This window comes from Macaca mulatta, chromosome 20, assembly GCF_049350105.2.
Source record: "Macaca mulatta isolate MMU2019108-1 chromosome 20, T2T-MMU8v2.0, whole genome shotgun sequence".
Lineage (NCBI taxonomy): Eukaryota > Metazoa > Chordata > Mammalia > Primates > Cercopithecidae > Macaca > Macaca mulatta.
In genome coordinates, this window is record NC_133425.1 from 20,848,225 (window position 1) to 20,870,645 (window position 22,421).

The 22,421-nt window shown below is 46.1% G+C and overlaps 1 protein-coding gene and 1 long non-coding RNA gene across 3 annotated transcripts in view; both read right to left on the bottom strand.

Moving 5' to 3' along the window:
- Nucleotides 1-6,867: 6,867 nt before the first annotated feature.
- DNAH3 (dynein axonemal heavy chain 3) overlaps nt 6,868-22,421 on the bottom strand; it is a 212,967-nt gene continuing 197,413 nt past the window's right edge. For both annotated transcript variants that reach the window (XM_077986427.1, XM_077986426.1), the window contains 5 exons: nt 19,680-19,847; nt 16,317-16,459; nt 11,517-11,721; nt 10,167-10,304; nt 6,868-8,338 (listed from right to left, as the gene is read on the bottom strand). In XM_077986427.1, coding sequence (XP_077842553.1) covers nt 7,985-8,338; nt 10,167-10,304; nt 11,517-11,721; nt 16,317-16,459; nt 19,680-19,847 — 1,008 coding nt within the window. In that variant the 3' untranslated portion in view covers nt 6,868-7,984. The remainder of the gene's footprint in view (nt 8,339-10,166; nt 10,305-11,516; nt 11,722-16,316; nt 16,460-19,679; nt 19,848-22,421) is intronic.
- LOC144338104 (uncharacterized) lies at nt 13,250-14,838 on the bottom strand. Its single transcript, XR_013411920.1, has 2 exons — nt 14,426-14,838; nt 13,250-13,713 (listed from the first exon to the last, which is right to left on the bottom strand). It is a non-coding gene; the product is annotated as an uncharacterized LOC144338104 (long non-coding RNA).

Consider the following 22,421-nt stretch of genomic DNA (forward strand, 5'->3'; position numbering starts at 1 on the left):
TCAAAATGGACTCCTGACCCTCAGAAGCAACAGTTGGAACCTACTCCTATGAGGAGGAGCACACGTTTTCACACTCAAGGTAACTTATCACAGGGTTTAGCAATGACAAAGAACAGATATGATGCTGTATCAGCGGAGTCATAGTATATGCATACATATATATGCATACGTATATATATGCATATATATTCATACATATATATGCATGTATATGCATACATATATATGCATGTATACGCATACATATATATGCATACATACACATATATATATAATTTTTATTTTTATTTATTTATTTTTTGAGACGGAGTTTTGCTCACGTTGCCCAGGCTGGAATGCAATGGTGCAATCTCGGCTCACCGCAACCTCCGCCTCTCGGGTTTAAGCGATTCTCCTGCCTCAGCCTCCTGAGTAGCTGGGATTACAGGCATGCGCCACCATGCCTGGCTAATTTTGTATTTTTAGTAGAAATGGGGTTTCTCCAGTTGGTCAGGCTGGTTTCGAACTCCCGACCTCAGGTGATCCACCTGCCTTGACCTCCCCAAGTGCTGGGATTACAGGCATAAGCCACCAAGCCCGGCCTCAGTGTATGCATATTTAACACAAATGCAACTAGTACACTTTGTGCTGCTATAATAGAATATCTAACACTAGGTACTTCATAAAGAACAGAGGTTTATTTATTAACAGTGCTGGAGGCCAGGAACTACAAGGTCGAGGGGTCTGCACCTGGTGAGGGCCATCTTGCTGTGTCATTATATGGCAGAAGGCATCCAATGGTGAGAGACAGCGAGAGAGGGCCAAACTCACTTTTATAACAAACCCAGTCTCATGATAATGAATGCACACCTGCCATTATGACATCAGTTCACTCATGAGGGCAGCGTTCTCATGATCTAATCCTCTCTTAAAAGCCCACTTCTCAACACTGTTGCATTGGGGGTTAAGTTTCCAACACATGAACTTCAGATGACACATTAAAATCATACATTCTATCCCTGGCCCCCAAAACTCACGTCCTTCTCACATGCAAAATACACTCATTCTATCCCAGTAGCCCAGAAGTTTCAACTTCTTTCAGTGTGAACTCAAAAGTCCAAATTCCAGACTCATCTAAATCAGATACGGTTGAGTCTCAAGGCACAATTCATCCTGAGGTAAATTTCCCTCCAACTGTGGGCCTGTTTTACCTACTTCCAGGATACAGTTGCAGGACAGGCATCAAATGGACATTCCTATCCTGAAAGGAAGAAACAGGCAAGAAGAAAGGAGTAACTGGTCCCAAGTGAGTATAAAACCCAAGAGAGGAAACAATATTAAGATAGGCCAGATGTGGTGGCTCACACCTGTAATCCCAGCAGTTGGGGAGGCTGAGGCAGGCAGATCACGAGGTCAAGACATCCAGACCATCCTGGCCAACATGACGAAACCCTGTCTTTACTAAAAGTACAAAAATTAGCTGGGTGTGGTGGCACACGCCTGTAACCCCAGCTACTCAGGAGGCTGAGTCAGGAGAATCGCTTGAACCCAGGAGGCAGAGGTTGCAGTGAGCCAAGATCATGCCACTGCACTCCAGCCTGGCAACAGAGCGAGACTCCATCTCAAAAAAAAAAAAAAAAAAAACTTCAGATATCAAAATAATCATCTTTGACTGCATGTCCCACATCCTGGGCACACTGGGTTGGGAACTGACCCCCCCAAGGCCTTAGGCAGCTGGGCTCAGTCTACCCAGCATCTCTCATGGGTTGGAATCTCATCCCTGTAGTTTTCCCAGGCTGGAGTTACACACTGGCAGCCTTACAGTCTGGGGCCTCAAGAACTGCCCCACTCTCATGGCTCCACTAGCCTTTGCCCTAATGGGGACTCTGAAATGGCCCTGCCCCTGTGATACATCTCTTCCTGAGTCCCCCGACTGTCTGCAACATCCTTTGAGATGGAGGTGGAGCCTGCCAAGGCACCACAGCACTTGTGTTCTATGCACCTGTAGAATGAGCATCAGACGGATGCTCCCAAGGTTCACGGCTTGTACTTTTTAAAAATTATCTTTTTAATTGACACATTGTATCTAAACAGAAATGGGATAAATTGTACATTATAATTGTACCTATTTATAGGGTGCAATTTGATGTTGCAATACATATATATATTGTATACTGATCTACAGCTTGTACTTTCTGGAGTGGCAGGTCAAGCCCCATGCGGGTCCACTTGAGCTATGGCTGGGGCAACTGAGCTTGGAATTTAACTGCACCTCTCTGGAAACCTCGCCCTCAAGGTCCTAGCTTGCCTCAAAGATCTCTGAAATGCCTTTGGGGTTATTTTCCCGTCGTCTTGATGAATAAAACCTGGCTTCCTTCTACTCATATTAATCTCTTTTAAAAGGGCTGCTTGGCCAAACCCTTAATTTTCTCTACTGAACATGCTTTTTAAATATTATTTACGGCCGGGCATGGTGGCTCATGCCTGTAATCCCAGCACTTTGGGAGGCTGAGGTGGGTGGATCACCTGAGATCAGGCCAACATGGCAAAACCCCATCTCTACTAAAAATACAAAAATTAGCCGGGCGTGGTGGCGGGCACCTGTAATCCCAGATACTTGGGAGGCTGAGGCAGAAGAATTGCTTGAACCCAGGAGGCGGAGGTTGCAGTGAGCAGAGATCACGCCACTTCATTCCAGCCTGGACAACAGGCTGAGAATTTTCCAAATCTTATTCTGCCTCCCTTTTCATTACACATTCTAGCTTTAAGTCATTTCTTTCTTCTCTCATTTTACTATAAGCCACCAAAAGAAGCCATTCAATGCCTTGAATGCTTTGCTGCTTAGAATTTTTTTTTTTTTTTTTTTTTTTTTTTTTTTTTTTTTGCCAGATATGTTCATCACTCTTAAGTTCTGCCTTCCACAAAGTCCTAGGACATAGACACAGTTCCACCAAGTTCTTTGCAACTGTATAACAAAGCTGGACTTTACTCCAGTTTCTAATACCTTGTTCCTCATTCCCATCTGAGACTTCATCAGAATGGTCTTTCCTATTTTCTACCAACATTTCCATCACAACCACTTAAGTAGTCTCTGGAAGATTTAGGCTCCTACTACAGCTCCTGTCTTCTGAACCCTCACCAGAATTGCCCTTAATGCTCCATTCACAACAATCTAGGCTTTTTCTAGCCGGCTCCTCCAAATTCTTCCAGCCTCTACCCATTACCCAGTTCCAAAGCTGCCTCCACATTTTCAGATTCTTGTTATTGCAGAAGCCTTACTTCTTGGTACCAATTTTCTGTCTTAGTTCATTTCGTGCTGCTATAACAGAATACCTGAGACTGGGTAATTGATAAAGAACAGAGATTTCTCTCTCACAGTTCTAGAGGCTAGGAAGTCCACATTTGAGGAGCCCACATCTGGCGAGGGCCTTCTTTCTGTGTCATAATATGGCAGAAGTCATCACATGGTGAAAGACTGAGCTGACCTGACTTTTATTTTTTAATTTTTATTTATTTATTTCCTCTGATACGGAGTTTTGCCTTTGTTGCCCAGGCTGGAGTGCAATGGCACGATCTCAGCTCACTGCAGCCTCTGCCTCCCGGGTTCAAGCAATTCTCTTGCCTCGGCCTCCCGAATAGCTGGGATTACAGGCATCTGCCACCACTCTCGGCTAATTTTTTGGGCTTTTTTGTTGTTGTTGTTGTTGTTTTGAGACGGAGTCTCGCTCTGTCACCCAGGCTAGAAGGCTAAAGTACAGTGGCACGATCTCGGCTCACTGCAAGCTCCACCTCCCGGGTTCACGCCATCCCCCTGCCTTAGCATCCCAAGTAGCTGGGACTACAGGCACCAGCCACCACTCCCGGCTAATTTACTTGTTTATTTATTTATTTGTATTTTTAGTAGAGACGGGGTTTCACTATGTTGGCCAGGCTGGTCTCAGACTCCTGAGCTCAGATGATCCACCCGCCTCGGCCTCCTGAAGTGCTGGGATTACAGGAGTGAGCCACTGCGCCCGGCCTGAACTGACTTTTATAACAAACCCACTCTGGCAATAACATTAATCTGTGTCCTCCTGACCTAGTCACCTCCTAATGGTTGCACTTCTCAACACTTTTGCTTGGGGATTTTCTAATACCTAAACTTTGGAGGACACATTCAAACCACAGCAAAGCCTTTGGCGAAGAGAGACAGAGAAACGTAAATATGCTGGCAGGTGTTCTGGCCTTCCCATGGCCATTCAGTGAGCACATAGCCCAGCCTAGCTTGAATTGAGAGACATGAATCTGCCGTTCCTTCAGCCACTCTCCTTCCAACTGGTCTCATCGTGCAGGCATTTCCCTGTCCAGAGGTGGTTGTAATGTCTCAAGTTAATTTTTTCCCATGCAACATAGAGCTTACGAAATGAAGCCAACTACTTCATCTGGTGGTCAGCCAGTGAAACCAATCTGTTTCTGCACTGGAGGAAAAACTGGCTGTGTTGGACCGAGTGAGACATGTCTCTCATCTCCATCATGGGAGATGGGAAAGTTCCTTTCTAAGTAACTCAAGGTGATTTTGATTATTTGCATTTTTGCCTTACTCTACTGAGTGTAGAAATCAGCCTTCTCACCCAGCCTTTTCAGGATGGAAGTCCATCTCACTGCTAGACAGCCTTTGGCCATCTTCCATTTTCCTTAATGTGAGTATTACATGCCTAGCCCCTTTGCAAACATGCATATACTGTTACACAAAAGCATAATTGTCGATTTACTCTCAAACCCTCCATGTAACCTGTGCTCTGTTCTTAATAGCATTTTCCCCACTTTCTCTCTAAAATAATAAAATCCCCATCCTGAGTCTCTCAAAGGCAGAACCCACCTTCCCTACATCCCCACCTTCAATGTAATTATCTTCCAACACTGATAAGGACTGAACATAACTGCTTACCCAAGAGCTAGATTTTTTCTTTTTTTTTTTTTTTTGAGACAATTTCGCTCTTGTCACCCAGGCTGGAATACAATGGCACAATCTCGGCCCACTGCAACCTCCGCCTCCTGGGTTCAAGCGATTCTCGTGCCTCAGTCTCCTGAGTAGCTGGGATTACAGGTGCCCGCCACCACATCCAGCTAATTTTTGTATTTTTAGTGGAGACGACATTTCACCATGTTGGCCAATCTAGTCTTGAACTCTTGACCTCAGGTGATCCGCCTGCCTTGGCCTCTCAAAGTGCTGGGATTACAGGGGTGAGCCACTGCACCCAGTCCCCAAGAGCTAGATTTTTAAAGAACAAGGACTAGCTTGGTAACAAGGTTTGTCTGATGTCATCTGCTGGGCTATTTATAGGCAGGACCTTCTGCTTCTCACCGAGCTGATCTCTGGCCATCTCTTCCCCAGGACTCCAGCCTCTAACTCACCATGATTTCTGAAGAGCATATTGCTCTTTCACAGGAGGAGACATTAACTACCACATTGGCCCGAATAGAAAATGACCTCAAATTTCAGGCAGTCTTTCTCCTCAAAGTGGAGAACATTTTTTAAATTACAAAAATGTAATCCATCATATGAAAACAGTCTGTCCCTTGACCCTTGAGGAATGAGACCAGTCCCTGCCTCCCTCAGCTTTTTGTTGCTGAAGCTGTGGTTGGAGAACTATAATTAAAATTCAGTTGTTCTCTTAGCAACCCCCTCACTGACAGCTCCTTTACAGCTTGCATTGTGACTTACCTACCAGTCCAAGATTCAGGGATTTGAGATCCTGACCATCCTTCTATCCAAAATGACTAACAATCTTATTTGGAACAATAGGGTAGTTCCAGCTATCTGTTCATTCTGATTTCTCCCCCATTGGAAAAATTTTCTTGAAAAAATAGCTATTGGCTGGGCACAGTGACTCACGCCTGTAATCCCAGCACTTTGGGAGGCCGAGACGGGTGGATCACTTGAGGTCAGGAGTTTGAGACCACCCTGGCCAACATGGTGAAACCCTGTCTCTACTAAAAATATAAAAATTAACCAGGCATGGTGGCAGGCACCTGTAATCCCAGCTACATGGGAGGCTGAGGCAGGAGAATCACCTAAACCTGGGAGGTGAAGGTTCCAGTGAGCCGAAATCGTGCCACTGCACTCCAGCCTAGGTGAGAGAGCAAGACTCTGTCTCAAAAAAAAAGAAAAAAAAAAAAAAATCAGAGACCCTGATTCAAAACATTTCTTCTAGTGAAGAGGCAGAGAAGCCAAGGCCAGACACGTGAAGACCCCCCAAACAGTCTCATGTCTTTGCTCAACTACGAAGTGACCAAGACAGGGCCCTGAAATAAGCCACTTAGTGGCAAAAGGCTACATGAGAGAGTTAGTGAAGAAGTAATGCATCAAGAATGTGATTTTTATCTCCCTCAAGAGTCTCTTCCAGCTGGCCCTGGGGAGAAGCAAGTGATTGAAATTTCTTGGACACAGTTGTATAGTTGGAGCTACACATCTCTTCTAAGATTCTACAGCAAAACAGAGCCAAGTCCTTGGCAGGGAGGCAGCATGTGGCAGTGAAAAATGCATGGGTTCAAGAGCCAGACCAGCACAAACCAGGCTTTGCAGTGTGAAAAAGCGGGGCAATTTTAGGGAAGATAATCTCTCCGAACCTCCAAGGGAGAGGACAGTCATTCCCACCACAGGGGATCAAGTGAGAAATCGAAAGGCCTGGGCACAAAGCATGGCATATAGTAGGCATGCAATAAATATTGCTTCTCTTACCTCCTCTTTCCTCTGGAAATTTCCATCCATCTGTGCAGGCTCGTAGAGAAGCGATTGCATCCCAGTTCTATCACTGACTAGCTGTGGAACTTTGGGCTAGTTATTTTTCTAAATCTCTGCATTTTCCTCTGTAAAGTAGAAATAATGATAATACCTCCCATCTAAGATTGTTGTGAAAAGTGCATTTTATTTTTTACCTCTAAATACCAAAAAGAGTCCATTTTAAATATATCAAGGGCCTTAGCAAATAAAAGTGGCCCAAACCTCTGTCAGCCTTTGAGAGGCCTTGGTGGTAGCCCTTATGGATATACTAGGAAAGAAATGATTGAAATTCAATGACAGTTACAGCAAAATAAGAAGAAAAAAATAAGGCCGGGTGCAATGGCTCACAACTGTAATCCCAGCACTTTGGGAGGCCAAGGCGGGTGGATCACTTGAGGCCAGGAGTTCAAGACCAGTCTGGCCAACATGACAAAACCCCGTCTCTACTAAAAATGCAAAAATTAGCTGGGCATGGTGGTGCATGCCTGTAATTCCAGCTATTTGGGAGGCTGAGGCATGAGAATCACTTGAACCTGGGAGGCAGAAGTTGCAGTGAGCCGAGATTGTGCCACTGCACTCCAGCCGGGGCTGCAGAGCGAGAAACTGTCTCAGAAGAAGAAGAAAATCACCCTAAGGGAGCTTAGCCAACTAACCAAGAGTCTATGTTGAAGAGTCCCACTGCCTTTGCTCAAATACTACTTGAGTAGCTATCTGATTTGGGGGAGATTACTTATCTTCTCTGTATCATGGTTTCTGCAGCCATAAAATGAGGATAATAATAAGAATGTACTTTATAGAGTTGCTGTGAAATACCTAGCTCATCGCAATTGCTCTGTTAATATAATTGTTGTCATCAATATCACCACCACTATCATCAAGAATGAAATGCCTTTTGGCCAGGCGCGGTGGCACCTATAATCCCAGCACTTTGGGAGGCTGAGTGGGGGCGGATTGCCTGGGCTCAAGAGTTCGAGACCAGCCTGGGCAACATGGTGAAAGCCCTGTCTCTATTAAAAATACAAAAAAAAAGTAGCCTGGCATGGTGGTGCGTGCCTGTAATCCCAGCTTCTCAGGAGGCTGAGGCACGAGAATCACTTGAACCTGGAAGGCAGAAGGTGCAATGAGCTGAGATCACGCCACTGCACTCCAGCCTGGGTGACAGAGCAAGACTGTCTCAAAACAAAACAAAGCAAAACAAAAAAAAAAGACATGCTTTTTATTTTCTGTCTTGAGACAATGCCATCAGTTATCCAGTTGGCACAGTGAGGCCACCCCTCGGTTTATCCAGTGCTTCTGGGGCCTGTCTGTTGGAAGCTCAATGGAGAGGACGTAGTTGGTAGAGTGACCTGTGGTGGAGAGGGTTCCTCTGCGGGCACTTGTTTTGTAGACTGGACACACATACACGTCCTGATGCAGAAACATTGTACTCTCCCCAGGTTTCAGCCAAATGATGGGCAGTGGGTCATAGAGGATTTTGGGGAGAGATTCCCCAATCTGCATCATTTTCCTGTCCCAACGGGCACCTTCTAAGAAGAGCCCTTTGATGTAGGCCCCATCTTCAGGGTTATCCTCCATCACTGTTTCTTGTGTGGTTACCTGGAAGAATAAAAAGCTATGAGTTTCATTGCCTGCCATTTTCCTACACGCGCAGCTTTAAGAGCCTGGAATTTTCTGATACTCAAAGTGCAACCTGGCTGCAATATCTACCTCTCCCAGGATCCAGGGACAATGGGGCTTCTGTGATAATATTCCTGCCCACCATACATGGGCCAGGCCTGACTCCTAGTCAGTATGCTCCCTTCCCAATGGTGGGCTAGAGAATGCACTCAAGTAGGAGTCACATTACTCTAACACATTACCTCTAACTAGCTTAGTGACTTTGCATAATCCCTTCCCTTTCTGGATCTGGATTTATAAAGTGAGGGGTTGGGGTTAGATTCAGATTCAGAGACAGACTGGGTAAACAGTTCTGGAGATGAGTGTGGGGAGAATAAAGCCTTGATTTCTAGTTTCTGTGGTATAAAGACTTCCAGCATGGTCGATTTCAGTCTACCAACTATTTAACAAAATGCCTGAAAATGTAACCGATGGCCCTGGTGAGCTGATACGAGTGAGCTCCAGCACACCACTGCTTAGATTCAGGGGTGGTAAACTCAAATTCCTTTAGGTAATTGCAGAAAATGGACAAAGTATAGGAGAATAGGGAGGGGTGGGGATTATGGTGAACCAGAGAGCACAAGCTCCACTTAAAATCATTCAAATTATACTTTTAAAAAATTGTATGGTGAATGGAATGTTTTTCCCATTTCTAATTCTAAGTATCTATTGGAAGAATAGGAAAAAGCTGTTGACTTTTACAAATTTAACCAATATCCAGTGACTTTGTGAATTCTTCTACAGATGCTCGTCAACTTACAATGGGGTTATGTCCTGATAAACCCAACATAAGTTGGACATATTGTAAGTCAAAACTGCATTTAATATACCTAATGTACAACAAATATCATAGCTTAGCCTAGCCTCCCCTAAATGTGCTTGGAACACTTACAATAGCCTGTAGCTAGGCAGAAATCATCTAACACAAAGTCTATTTTATAGTAAAGTGTTGAGTATCTTATGTAATTTATTGAATACTGTACTAAAAGTGAAAAATGGAATGGTTGTATGGGTACTCAAAGTGTGGTTTCTACTGAACGTGTATTTATTTCACACCATGAAATCAAAAAATTGTAAGTTGAACCATTGCAAGTAAAGTACTCTATGTTTTTAATCACTTTGGATTTCTAGGTATACAATCATTTCAACATCAAGGAAGATGGTTTTATCTTTTTTTCAATGTTTATCCTAGTCATTTTTCTTCTTGTTGTATTTATTTTGGATTAACATTGTCTTCAAAGACTAATCAAGTTAAGTTCATTCATAAACTGACTTAAGACAGGGCAACCGGTTTGTGACCTCTGAACTAGATGATTACAAAGGATCTTTCCACATAATTTAAAATTCTACAATGCTCTGTAACAGTCAATCTTAGCCATCCTACTCTCTATATATGACAGGGTGATGCTTGACTATCGGCCATTCTTTTAACTTTACTCCAAGCCAAGGACTACCCAAGGGCATTAACGTTCTTCCAAATGAAGAGTCCACCACGTTGAACAAACAGAGTGGGAGAGTGCCTTCATTTTTCTTGGTATTCTGATGGAATCTGGAAAGATTCCCTTTTTGTACAGAGACAAAGCATTGGGAATCCTCTATTTTAGGAGTAGCTTTTAGAGCTGCTGTAAATTATGCTAAATACTTCATATGTACCACTTCAGAAGCATTTGGGTCTTAACACATCCACATTTTTTGACTCATAAGGAAATTGGCAACATTGCTTTCTCTGGTCAGCCCCTTGAGTGAGCCTAACCCAAAGCACCCCTACCTCAAACTCAAATCCAATGTGGTCAATGGGGATAGTATATTTCCGGGCATAATTCTGAGAGATGCCAGTCAAAAAAGACTGTGTGAAGTAGAATCCAGAGATCCAAAATACCACAGGGGGCCCCTTGTCAATCCATTCCTGGAGAGCCACAGAAATCAAGATTCGAAATCAACAACACATCAAAGATAGTTCAAACGCAAGTCATGTAAACAAGTCCCATATAAAACATGTTTTTTCTTATTTTTCTTGAAACGGTCAGCCCTCTTGGTTTAGCTTCTCTCTTCCCACTTTTGAAATAAGGGTACAAAAAATATATTTATACTTTAAGAAAAGCCCAGGTACTACAAAAATTAGCTGGGCGTGGTGATGGGCGCCTGTAGTCCCAGCCACTTGGGAGGCTGAGGCAGGAGAATCGCTTGAACCCAGGAGGCAGAAGCTGCAGTGAGCCGAGATCATGCCATTGCACTCTAGCCTGAGCGACAAGAGTGAAACTTCATCTCAAAGAAAAGAAAAGAAAAGCCCAGGTGCAAGCTGATATCAGGGATACAACAGAGAGCGGTGGGGACTGTAGCAGTGGAGAATATGTACCTTGCCTAAACTGAGCAGCTGCCACTCATCTCCAGCAATAGTTGCTATGCCATGCGAGAATGCAGGCCCACTGTTTCAGGTCTTCTATTTTTTGCAGTACAAACATCTGGATTTTTATATGTAAAAATCCAATGTTTACATGCTGGCTCAAAAATGTTTAAATTACCAGGCAGCCAAACCAAACATAATTATTGTCCAAATCTATCCCATGAGCCACCAGTTTGTGATATTTATTCTAGTTCCTGTTCCTGGCTCCATAATCTTTTTTTTTTTTTTTTTTTTTTTTCAGATGGAGTCTTGCTCTGTCACCCAGGCTGGAGTGCAATGGCGCGATCTCAGCTCACTGCAACCTCTGCCTCCCAGGTTCAAGTCATTTTCCTGCCTCAGCCTCCCAGGTAGCTGAGGCTACAGGCATGAGCCACCACTCCCGGCTAATTTTTTTGGTATTTTTAGTAGAGATGGGGTTTCACCATGCTGGCCAGACTGGTGTCGAACTCCTGACCTCAAGTGATCTGCCCACCTCAGTCTCCCAAAGTGCTGGGATTACAGATGTGAGCCACTGTGCCCAGGCATCTATAATCTTTTCAAGAACTTTCAAGTCTCCCTCCTCCTTCTAACTCCGGGAAGACTGTTTCCAGAGGCTCAATCTAGGATGCTCTGTGGCTGCCTGCCCTCCTCCCCCTGCCTCTAGTCTGTCATTGCAGAATGTCCTCTCCACCTAAGTGAGCATGCCAGGTTCCCGGTTACCCCTGACTCCGATACCTGGAAGAAGGTCAGGCGGGCCAGCAGGTCAGCCACGTAGCCCCCCAGAGGCTTCAGTGATGGGTAAGACTTGGCTGCCCACATGGCTGGCACTTTACCCACAAGCATGCTGTTAAAGACTTCCTCTAGCTCCGAGGACATCAGGACCTGTCCTTTGATGGCTCGGCCAAGATCGATGAGGCTCCTCCGAACCACTTTGGTCAGCCTGCAAGAACAGAGGAGCTGGCTAAGTTGGACTCTCCAGTGGCCACATTCTACCCGAGTCCACTGACTCCTGTCTCCTCATACTTATCCCCCCTTTAAAACGTCAGTTAATTAATGCACAGTCATTAATTGAGAAAAAATTAAATCACCCATTACCTTGCTACCTCAAGATAACGTTGATGTATATCTTTCCAGATTTTTCTCTATGTAAACACAAATTATTTTTAATGAGATCATACTATATTATATTTCTGCAATCTGTTTTTCTTTCTTAGCATATAGGAAACATCTTTCCAATTCAATAAATAGAGACCTAAATTGTCCTTTTTTCTTTCTTTTTTTTTTTTTTTTAGAGATGGGGTTTCCACTCTGTCATCCAGGCTGAAGTGCAGTAGTGCAGTCATAGCTCACTGCAGCCTCGAACTCCTGGGCTCAAGTGATCCTCCTGCCTCAGCCTCTGGAGTAGCTGGGACTACAGGTGTGCATCACCATGCCTGCCCTTTTTAATGACTGCAAAGTGTTCCATTTTGTTTAACTATTCCTCTATTGTTGACGTGTTATTTCTAGATTGTTGTCACTATCAACAACATTGCTAGCAAAATTCATCCATCTCAATCTTTTTGCAAATTTTAAATTATTACTAAAAATATTTCTAGGTCAGAGAGCATGCACAGTTTAAAGGCTTTCAATTCCTATTGTCAAAGTTGTTCTTTTTTTTTTTTTTTGAGACAGAGTCTTGCCCTGTCACCCAGGGGAGTGCAGTGGTGCAGTCATGGCTCACTGCAGCCTTGATCTCCCAGGCTCAAGGAATCCTCCCACCTTGAGTCTCCTGAGTAGCTGGGACTACAGGCACATGCCACCATGCCTACCTGATTTTTTTTTAAGTAGACACAAGGTCTCCCTATGTTGCCCAAGCTGGTCTCACACTCCTAAACTCAAGTAATCCTCCCATCTCAGCCTCCCAAAGTGCTGGGATTACAGATGAGCTACCACGCCTGGCCCAAGGCCCTTTTTTATCAACTATAAGGTGCAGGCCTGAGAAAAGGCAACTGAAGGGCAGCCTGGGAGATGTCAAATTCACCTGCCTCTCCCTCTGACCTCTATGTTACAAGGCCCAGCCAAGCCTGGAGGGAATTCTCCTGAGGAGACCAAAGAATCTGCCACTACAAAAAGCTTTTCATCTCCAAAGATTTATGGAATCTCAACTGAATGGACATGAGAATGACACATGCAGGAAAAGGATTTCTGGATGTGTAACCACCAAACCATTGTATCAAGAGGAATGTGGTTGGGTGCGGGGGCTCACGCCTGTAATCCCAGCACTTTGGGAGGCCGAGGTGGGTAGATCACTTGAGGTCAGGAGTTTGAGACCGACCTGACCAACACAGTGAAACCCCATCTCTACTAAAAATACAAAATTAGCTGAGCGTGGTGGCGCACACCTGTAATTCCAGCTACTCGGGAGGCTGAGGCAGGAGAATCGCTTGAACCCAGAAGGTGGAGGTTGCAATGAGCCGAGCTGAGATCGTGCCATTGCACTCCAGCCTAGGCGACAAGAGCGAAACTCTGTCTCAAAAAAAAAAAAAAAAAAAAAAAAAAAAAAAGGAATGTAAAATTCAGACATGTGTTAGATAAGCAGACAAGGGTAAAAGCTACCATCTGAGGGATTACACCACAGACCTCTATTATACCTAAAGACCTACTTGCAAAGATTATCTTTCTATTCTTGCAACTATGAGCTCTGCTAGTTTTAAGGTTTTAGTACCCAAGGAAAGAACACTTGCCGAGAAGACACAGTCACAGTTCCCCTGAATTGGAAGCTGAACTGTCGCTGAATCATTCTGGGCTCCCTATACCACTGGGTGAAAAGGCAGAAAAAAAAGAAAGAAAAAAAAGATAGTGGGGAGATGATTAATCCTGACCATCGTTGGAAAATAAGATTGGTTTCCCTTTTTGTTTTCTTTTGAGACAGCATCTCACTCTATGGCCCAGGCTGGAGTGCAGTGGTGCAATCTTGGCTCACTGAAACCTCCACCTCCCAGGCCCAAGCAATCCTCCCTCCTCAGTCTCCTGAGTAGCTGGTTCTACAATGCCCAGATAATTTTTTATATTTTTGGTAGAGACGGGGGTTTTGCCATGTTGCCCAAGCTGGTCTCCAACTCCTGAGCAATCTGCCCCCCTCAGCCTCCTAAAGTGCTGAGATTACAGTGCTGGGTGGCCTAAGCCACCGCACCTGGCTTGCTCTCCTTTGTAGAATGCCCAGTGGTAAAGGCCAGTGAAAGCCCCTGCAACCACCAAGACAGAGCTCCAGTGGCCTTAGAGGAGAATCACAGCAGAGGGAAGCCATTAGTTTTGGTGTCCAGTTGGACAGTCCAGGACTACAGCCCATCATGCCAAGGTGTCTGACTCAGAACAGGTGGCCTCGTCCTAGGCTCACACCCCATACCTTGCTTGGTCCCTGTTACGGCCAACTGCCTGTTGACTCTAAAGAGTAACCCTAGGCCAGGCACAGTGGCTCATGCCTGTAATCCCAGCACTTTGGGAGGCTGAGGTGGGCGTATCACCTGACATCAGGAGTTCGAGACCAGCCTGGCCAACATGGCGAAACCCCATCTCTACTAAAAGTACAGAAATTAGCCGGGCATGGTGGCATGTGCCTGTAATCCCAGCTACTCCGGAGGCTGAGGCAGGAGAATCTCTTGAACCTGGGAGGTGGAGGTTGCAGTGAGCCGAGATCGCGCCACTGCACTCCAGTCTGTGACAAAAGCGAGACTCTGTCTCAAAAAAAAAAAAAAAGAGTAACCCTAAAACTCAGGAAGTCAAGCAACTCTCAAATAACATTCCTCCAGTACCCTAGTCCTCTGGAATTAGGGCTGTCCTTAAAACGGAGCAATGACCCAATGAGACAGAATAGAGGCAGTAACACATGGAGTGTCTGGAGCAAGACCTTGCTCTTGGAAGCAGAAGTGATAAGTTTTAGCCCACTTAGCTCTGAGTCACTTGAGACCTACATTAAATCACAGTCATCTCTGGACCTCAGTTTCCTCATCTGGCCTAGATGGTCTTTGGTAACCCTTTCAGTTTTGACTATTTAGAAATCAAATCCAGGTGATCCCACTGAGCTCCACGCTGTAATAACTGGAGAAGAAGAGGACTAGAATACAAGGCCAGAGATCCTGGCCCCATGGCCAGCCTATAACACCCCTAACTGTGTGGTAGAGGCACTGGGATGAGTGTCTACCACCCCTTTCTAGATTTACCCAAATTTCACATATTGGCCAAGTACATGGGCTCTGGAATCAGACTTAGTTCTGGGTTTAAACTGAGTTTTCCCATTGAATTACTGAATACTGAGCAACCTTGGGCAAGTCTTAACCCTTCTGAATCTCAGGGTTGTTTTTTTTTTGTTGTTTTCTTTAAGAGATGGGGTCTTGCCATATCACCCAGGCTGGTCTTAAACCCCTGGGCTCAAGCAATCCTCCCGGCTTGCCTCCCAAAGTGCTGGGATTATAGGCGTGAGTAATCACGCTCTGCCTCAGTTTTCTTATTTGTAAAATGCTGGTAGCAGGATTAATAACTGGACATATTTCAAAAGACTATTTTGTGTGTGTGTGTGTGTGTGTGTGTGTGTTTTGTTAAGGGATAGGGTCTTTCTCTGTCACCCAGGCTGGAGTGCAGTGGCAAGATCATAGCTCACTGCCACCTTGAGCTCCTGGCCTCCAAGAGATCTTCCCACCTCACCCTCCCAAGTAGCTGGGACTGTAGCCGTGCACCTCCATGCCTGCCTTTTTTTTTTTTTTTGGATAGATGGGGTCTTTCTTTGTTGCCCAGGCTGATCTTGGACTCCTGGCCTCAGATGATCCTCCCTACTCTGCTTCCCAAAGTGCTGTAATTACGGGCATTAGCCATTGTGCCCAGCCCTGTTGCATACTTTGAATAAGACCCATGCATAGTGTTTAGAACCATATCTGTCACTAAAGGCTCAATACAAATGGCTCCAGGCCAGGTGCAATGGCTCCCACCTGTAATCCCAGCACTTTAGGAGGCCACGGCTGGAGGCTTACTTGAGGCCAGGAGTTCAAGACCAGCCTGGCCAACATGTCAAAACTCCATCTCTCTAAAAAATAAAAAATAAAAAATAAAAAAACTAGCTGGGTATGGCGGCCTGTGTCCGTAGACTCAGCTACTCAGGAGGCTGAGGTGGGAGGATTGCTTGAGCCCAGGAGTTCGAGGCTGCAATGAGTCGTGATCATACCACTGCACTCCAACTTGGGCGACAGAGAGACCTCAACACAGGAAAGAGAAAGAAAAGTGGCTCTCACGACCACTTTTACTATTAGCCTGTGCTTGATACCGGCTTTTGCCTAACTTTAGAGATGTCAGATGAATGAATGGGAATGAATGAATAGAAGGAATGATTCAACCCAGGGTCAGCATGTGCTGGGGATGGCCCTGTTCACAGGCCCTATTCACACCCCTAATACGGGTGAGGCAAACCACTTCCTCTGCATAGCAACCCCTTCTCAGCTACTGCCTGTTAAGATCCTACTCCTCACGTTCCAACTCCCAGGATTCAAGCTACATCATCCGGCCCACCTGTTGAATCTGATGAGCTCCTGCCTTAGGACGGTGTTCATGGATTCCTCATAGACCACGGGGTACAACTTCATGACCTCTTCCAGGTCGAAGTCTTTCGGAAGCTTGGAGAGAATGTCTTGCGCCAACTCCTCAACCACTTCCTTAAAGTGCAGGCAGAAGAGAGGTGAGTGAGAAGCAAGCCCTACAGGCTGTGGCTTTGGATACACTTGAAGTACTGATCATCTGGCTTTTCAAATGTATTCTGTGGGACTTTCCTGAGAACTCTCCAACCGAAGCCATTTCTGCCTCCGGTGGGGAAAGGAGTCCCTCATCACCCCAGCAGCCTTGGAGAGGACCTCGCCTCTGGGCCCAGGAGAGTAGAGGCCTGTCCTTGGCAGGGCACGGTGGTTCACGTCTGTGATCCCAGCACTTTAGGAGGCCGAAGTGGGTGGATCCCAGGACTTTGAGACCAGCCTGGGCAACATAGCAAAAGCCAGTCTCTACAAAAAATACAAAAATTAGCTGTGCGTGGTGCTGCATGCCTGTGGTCCCAGCTATTTGGGAGGCTGAAGCAGGAGAATCACTTGAACCCAGGAGACAGATGTTGCAGTGAGCTGAGATCTGGCTGCTGCACTCCAGCCTGGGTGACAGAGGGGGACCTTGTCTAAAAGTGAAAAAAAAAAAAAAAAAAGAGTCCTGTCCTGACACCTCAGGCAAGAGCCGAAGGGCCAGGTAGCTTCCGGGCAGCACCGAGCCTCTGTCTTCAATGTCACACCAGGGTGAGAATCTCCCACAGCCTCAGGCCCCTGAGGATTAGCTCCTGATGCTATGGGACCTTTTCTCAGTGCCCACAACACCTGGGAAGGCAGCAGGCCATTCTTCAGCATTGAGCAAGAAAAGCACAGAACGCTGAGCTTAGCCAAGCAGGGAGGGGAAAGGCCTGGAGGCTCAAGGAGGAACAAGACCCGGGTGTGGGAGAGACAGACACCCTGCGGTCCTGTGGATGAGGGAGGCTGGGATGTGCACTTCTTTCCCTCTTCCCACTGTGAGGGGAATTTCCACTCCTACGTCGGGACACACCAACCAGGCTGGTGTACCTTCATACCAGTGATACTTAATGGCACTAGGAACCAAATCATGAAAGCAAATTAGCAAGTTCTACAGTTGGGAGGGGTTGAACAGGAGGAGGTAGTTTGGAAGGTGGAGAAAGAAAGGGATGGGAGAGGAAGCAGGTGGAGTCAGGAGATGGTGGCTCCGGCTCTGGCTGTGTCCTTGATTTTATGAAGGCCTGGAAGCCGCTCACTTGCTCTCTCAGGATTTGTTTCTCTCTCTGTTTGCAGACTAAGGAAGGTGGTCTGGGTCAGTGAATCACAAAGAGTGGACTGGGACTACTAGATGTACCCAGGATTTTAGGTTGTTTCCAGGACACAGAAAAATCATGTTGAGTCACGTGGTGAGAAAGGTACTCTTTCAGGTTTTGGAGTTTTCTTCATTGTTGTTGTTGTTATTGTTTTGAGATAGTGTCTCACTCTGTCATCCAGGTGGGAGTGCAAAGGCACGATCACAGCTCACGGCAGTCTTGACCTCCTGAGCTCAAGTGATCCTTCCGCCTCAGCCCCCTTAGTAGCTGGGACTACAGGCATGCCCCACCACACCCAGTTAACTTTTTTTTTTTTTTTGAGACGGAGTCTCGCCCTGTCGCCCAGGCTGGAGTGCGGTGGCGCAATCTCAGCTCACTGCAAGCTCTGCCTCCCAGGTTCACGCCATTCTCCTGCCTCAGCCTCCCGAGTAGCTGGGACTACAGGCGCCCGCCACCACGCCCAGCTAATTTTTTGTATTTTTAGTAGAGACGGGGTTTCACCATGTTAGCCAGGATGGTCTCGATCTCCTGACCTTGTGATCCGCCCACCTCAGCCTCCCAAAGTGCTGGGATTACAGGCGTGAGCCACCGCACCCGGCCCCAGTTAACTTTTTTTAAGACAGGGTCTCTCACTGTCACCTAGGCTGGAGTGCAGTGGTGCAAGCTCAGCTCACTGCAGCCTCCACAGCCCGGAATCAAGTCATCCTCCCACCTCAGCTTCCTGAGTAGCGCGCCACCGAGCTCGGCTAATTTTTTTTTTTTGACGGTCGGTGTTTTGCCATGTTGCTCAGGCTGGTCTCAAACTCCTTGGCTCAAGCAATCCACCTGCCTCGGCCTCCCAAAGTGCTAGGGTTACAGGATGAGCCATGGTGCCCAGCCCTTGGTTAACTGAAAAAAACTTTTTTTTTGTAGAGATACGGTCTCCCTATGTTGCCCAGGCTGGCTTCGAACTCCGGGCCTCAAGTGATCTGCTTCAGCCTCCCAAAGTGCTGGGACCACTGGTGTGGTGTGATCCACCACACCTGGCCTCTTGTCAAGTTCTGACCATCTTTCTCTTTTTCATTCCTTTCAAAAATAAAGTTTCGGGTCAGTGCCAATTCTTAGACACTCACACATCATTCTCCTTTTAACAAGAAGCCAGCAAAGCCTCAGCTCAGGGGCTTTGGCCAGCAACATTATCCGGGAAGAACTTAACAACTGTTCAGGCTGGGAGCGGTGGCTCATGCCTGTAATCCCAGCGCTTTGGGAAGCCAACATGAACAGATTGCTTGAGCCCAGGAGTTTGAGACGATCCTGGACAATATGGTGAAACACTGCCTCTACAAAAAATACAAAAAAATTTAGCTGGGCATGGTGGCATGTGCTTGTAGTCCCAGCTACTCAGGAGGCTCAGGCAGGAGAATTGCTTGAGCCTGGGAGGCTAGGTTGCAGTGAGACAAGATCACACCACTGCACTCCAGCCTAGGTGACCGAGCCAGACTGTGTCTCAAAAAAAAAAATAAAAATAAAAATAAAAAAAAAAGAAAAGAAAAACAACAACAACAACAAACAGAAACCAAAAAACACCAACTGTTCAGCTTTCATTTTCTTTTTATGCCTATCATGACTTTATGGAAATGATACTGGGTTTCCACTTATGGTTCTGATGTGCAATCTTTTAAGTTAAAAAAAAAAAAAAGAAGAGAGTTAGTTTTAAAACATTATGTAGAAAAAAAAAGCAAAAGAAAAAGAAAAAAAGCAAAAAACCCATTATGTAAATGGAGTATAGGTGATAGGTGGATATAGCAGAAAACGTAAAGGTTATACAGGAATAGCTGACATTCTGGACATGCTGGTTCCCTTGCAGCTCTGGATATAACGACTCCTGGCAGTAAGGCCACCGTGCCCCTTCCCTGCCACTGGCCAGGAGGCTGCCAGGCCCCCGCTCTCTGCCTTCTTGGTCATCCTCCAATCCTGTGTGCCCACTGGATGGAGAACTGCCTGGGAAATAGGATTGAGCCCCCTTTCCCCAGCCCAGTTACCTGAGGGGACTTGCCACTTCCTCCTGACTGTCTAGGGAGGGTCAGCAGGACCCCCTCAAACAGCTGGTTGGTTTCCTGGTTGTCTTTGGTGATGTCTGCATTCTCATGGAGGCCAAACACTTCTGGGTGGGCTGTGATGGGGAGGCTCCTGAGATAGTCGATATAGGACTGGAAGGGAAATCTTCAGTTGAAATAAACAAGGGACCCCAGAATCCCACAGATGACTCCACGCTTAGCAGAACCCAATCAGAACAGGAATCACACTGCATCAGTAGCACAGGACACACACACACACATACACACACACACACACACACACACACACACACACACACACACACACACACAGAGGCTGGGTGAACACATCCCTAGCCCTCCCTCATACAGTTTTCTGGGCAGTGTGCATGAAAGCAGATGGGGCTGAATTATCTCTCAGCCCACCCTGGCTTCCTCTCTGCTCCCCCAGTGGGCCTGGCTTTGGACCCAGACAGAACTGAGTTTAGATCCTAGCTCTATCCCAAACTGTCAGAGGCATTCGAACCACAGCGACTCCATCTTGTATAGGAGCTGAGTAAAATAAGTCTGAGACCTACTGGGCTGCATTGTTAGGAGCTGAAGGCATTCTAAGTCACAGGATGAGATAGGAGTCAGCACAAGATACAGGTCACAAAGACCTTGCTGATAAAACAGGTTGTGGTAAAGAAGCCAGTCAAATACCCCCAAACCAAGATGGCCACGGAAGTGACCTCTAGTTGTCCTCACTGCTCATTACACACTCATTATAATATATTAGCATGCTATGAGACACTCCCACCAGCGCCATGACCGTTTACAGATGTCATGACAACGCCAGGAAGTTGCCCTATGTGGTCTAGAAAGGGGAGGAATCCTCACTTCTAGGAATTGCCCACCCCTTTCCCGGAAAACTTATAAATAATACACCCCTTGTTTAGCATATAATCAAGAAATAACTGTAAGTATAAACAGTTGAGCAGCAACCCATGCCATTGCTCTGTCTATGAAGCAGCCATTCTTTATTCCTTTACTTCCTTTTTTTTTTTTTTTTGAGACAGAATCTTGCTATCTCCCAGGCTGGAGTGTAGTGGCACTATCATGGCTCACTGTAACCTCCGCCTCCTGGGTTCAAGCAATTCGACTGCCTCAGCCTGGGATTACAGGTGCATGCCACCACACCCAGCTAATTTTTTGTATTTTTACTAGAGACGGGGTTTCACGTGTTAGCGGGGATGGTCTTGATCTCCTGACCTGGTGATCCGCCCTCCTTGGCCTCCCAACATGCTGGGATTACAGGCGTGAGCCACTGTGCCTGGCCTTCTTTACTTTCTTAATAAACCTGCTTTCGTTTTAGTCTATAGACTTGCCCCAAACTCTTTCTTGTGCAATATCCAAGAACCATCCCTTTGGGTCTGGATCTGGACCCCCTTCCGATAACAAAACTATGTGCCCTTGAGTTTGTCATCTGAAACCCCAGTTTCCTTATCCGTAAATGGAAAAACAAGTGTAGTTATGAAGTATAAACCAAAAGTAAAATCCTAAGACCCTCCACTCTAAAATTTAACCTGAAAGCCTGGTTCCGGCCATGAGGGGAAGTGGGGGTCAGACACGCCTCATTATACCCCTGCAGCATTACCATCAACATACAGACCCTAAGTCTGATGAGAAACATTTACAATCTAGTCTCTCTGAAGCCTGCTACCTGGAGGTTTCATCTGCATGATAAAACTTGGGTCTCCACAACCTCTTATCATAACCCAGGCATTCCTTTCTATTGATAATAACTCTTTCAACCAATTGCCAAACAGAAAATGTTTAAATCTACCTATCACCTGCTAGCCTCCACTTTGAGTTGTCCTGCCTTTCTGGGCTGAACCAATGGATATCTTAAATGTATTTGATTGATGCCTCACGTGCTCCCTAAAATGTATAAAATCAAGCTGCACCCCGACCACCTGGAGCACATGTTCTCAGGATCTCCTGAGGGCTGTGTCACAGTCCATGGTCACTCATATTTGGCTCAGAATAAATCTCTTCAAATATTTTACAAAGTAAGAAAGAGACTCTTTTCATCCACAGAAGGAATCAGGCCTTGGCATGTGACAGGTTGTGGTGTTATATATATATCTACTGGTTTTCATCCATGGTTCCTGGCTTCTAACTCCCCTAGCCCTTGTTACAGTCACCTGTTATAATGTTGGGTGTGTTAGGCCTTAGGGGCAGGCCTCAGAAAACAGAATCTCTCTGACCTTCTCTTGCCCTCCTTTTACCTGCCCCCAAGCAAGACTCAAATCTTCCCCTATCTTTCTGATTGTGAGTCTTTTTGTTTGTTTGTTTTAGACAGGGTCACTCTGTGGCCCAGGCTGGAGTGCAGTGGTGGGATCTTGGTTCACTGCAACCTCTGCCACCTGGGCTCAAGCGATCTTCCCACCTCAGCCTCCTGAGTAATTGGGACTACAAGTGCACGCCATCACACCCGGCTAATTTTTGTATTTTTAGTAGAGACGGAATTTCACCACACTGACCAGGCTGATCTCAAACTCCTGACCTCAAGCCATCCACCGGCCTCAGCCTTCCAAAGTGCTGGGATTACAGGCATGAGCCACTGCGCCTGGCCTGATTGTGAGTCTTAAGACTCCACCTAGAGAGAGAGGGTCCTGCCCTATACTCTGGGGGATGTCATGCAACTTCCATAAAGACCCAAGAGGACTGGGTGCAGGGAGCTTC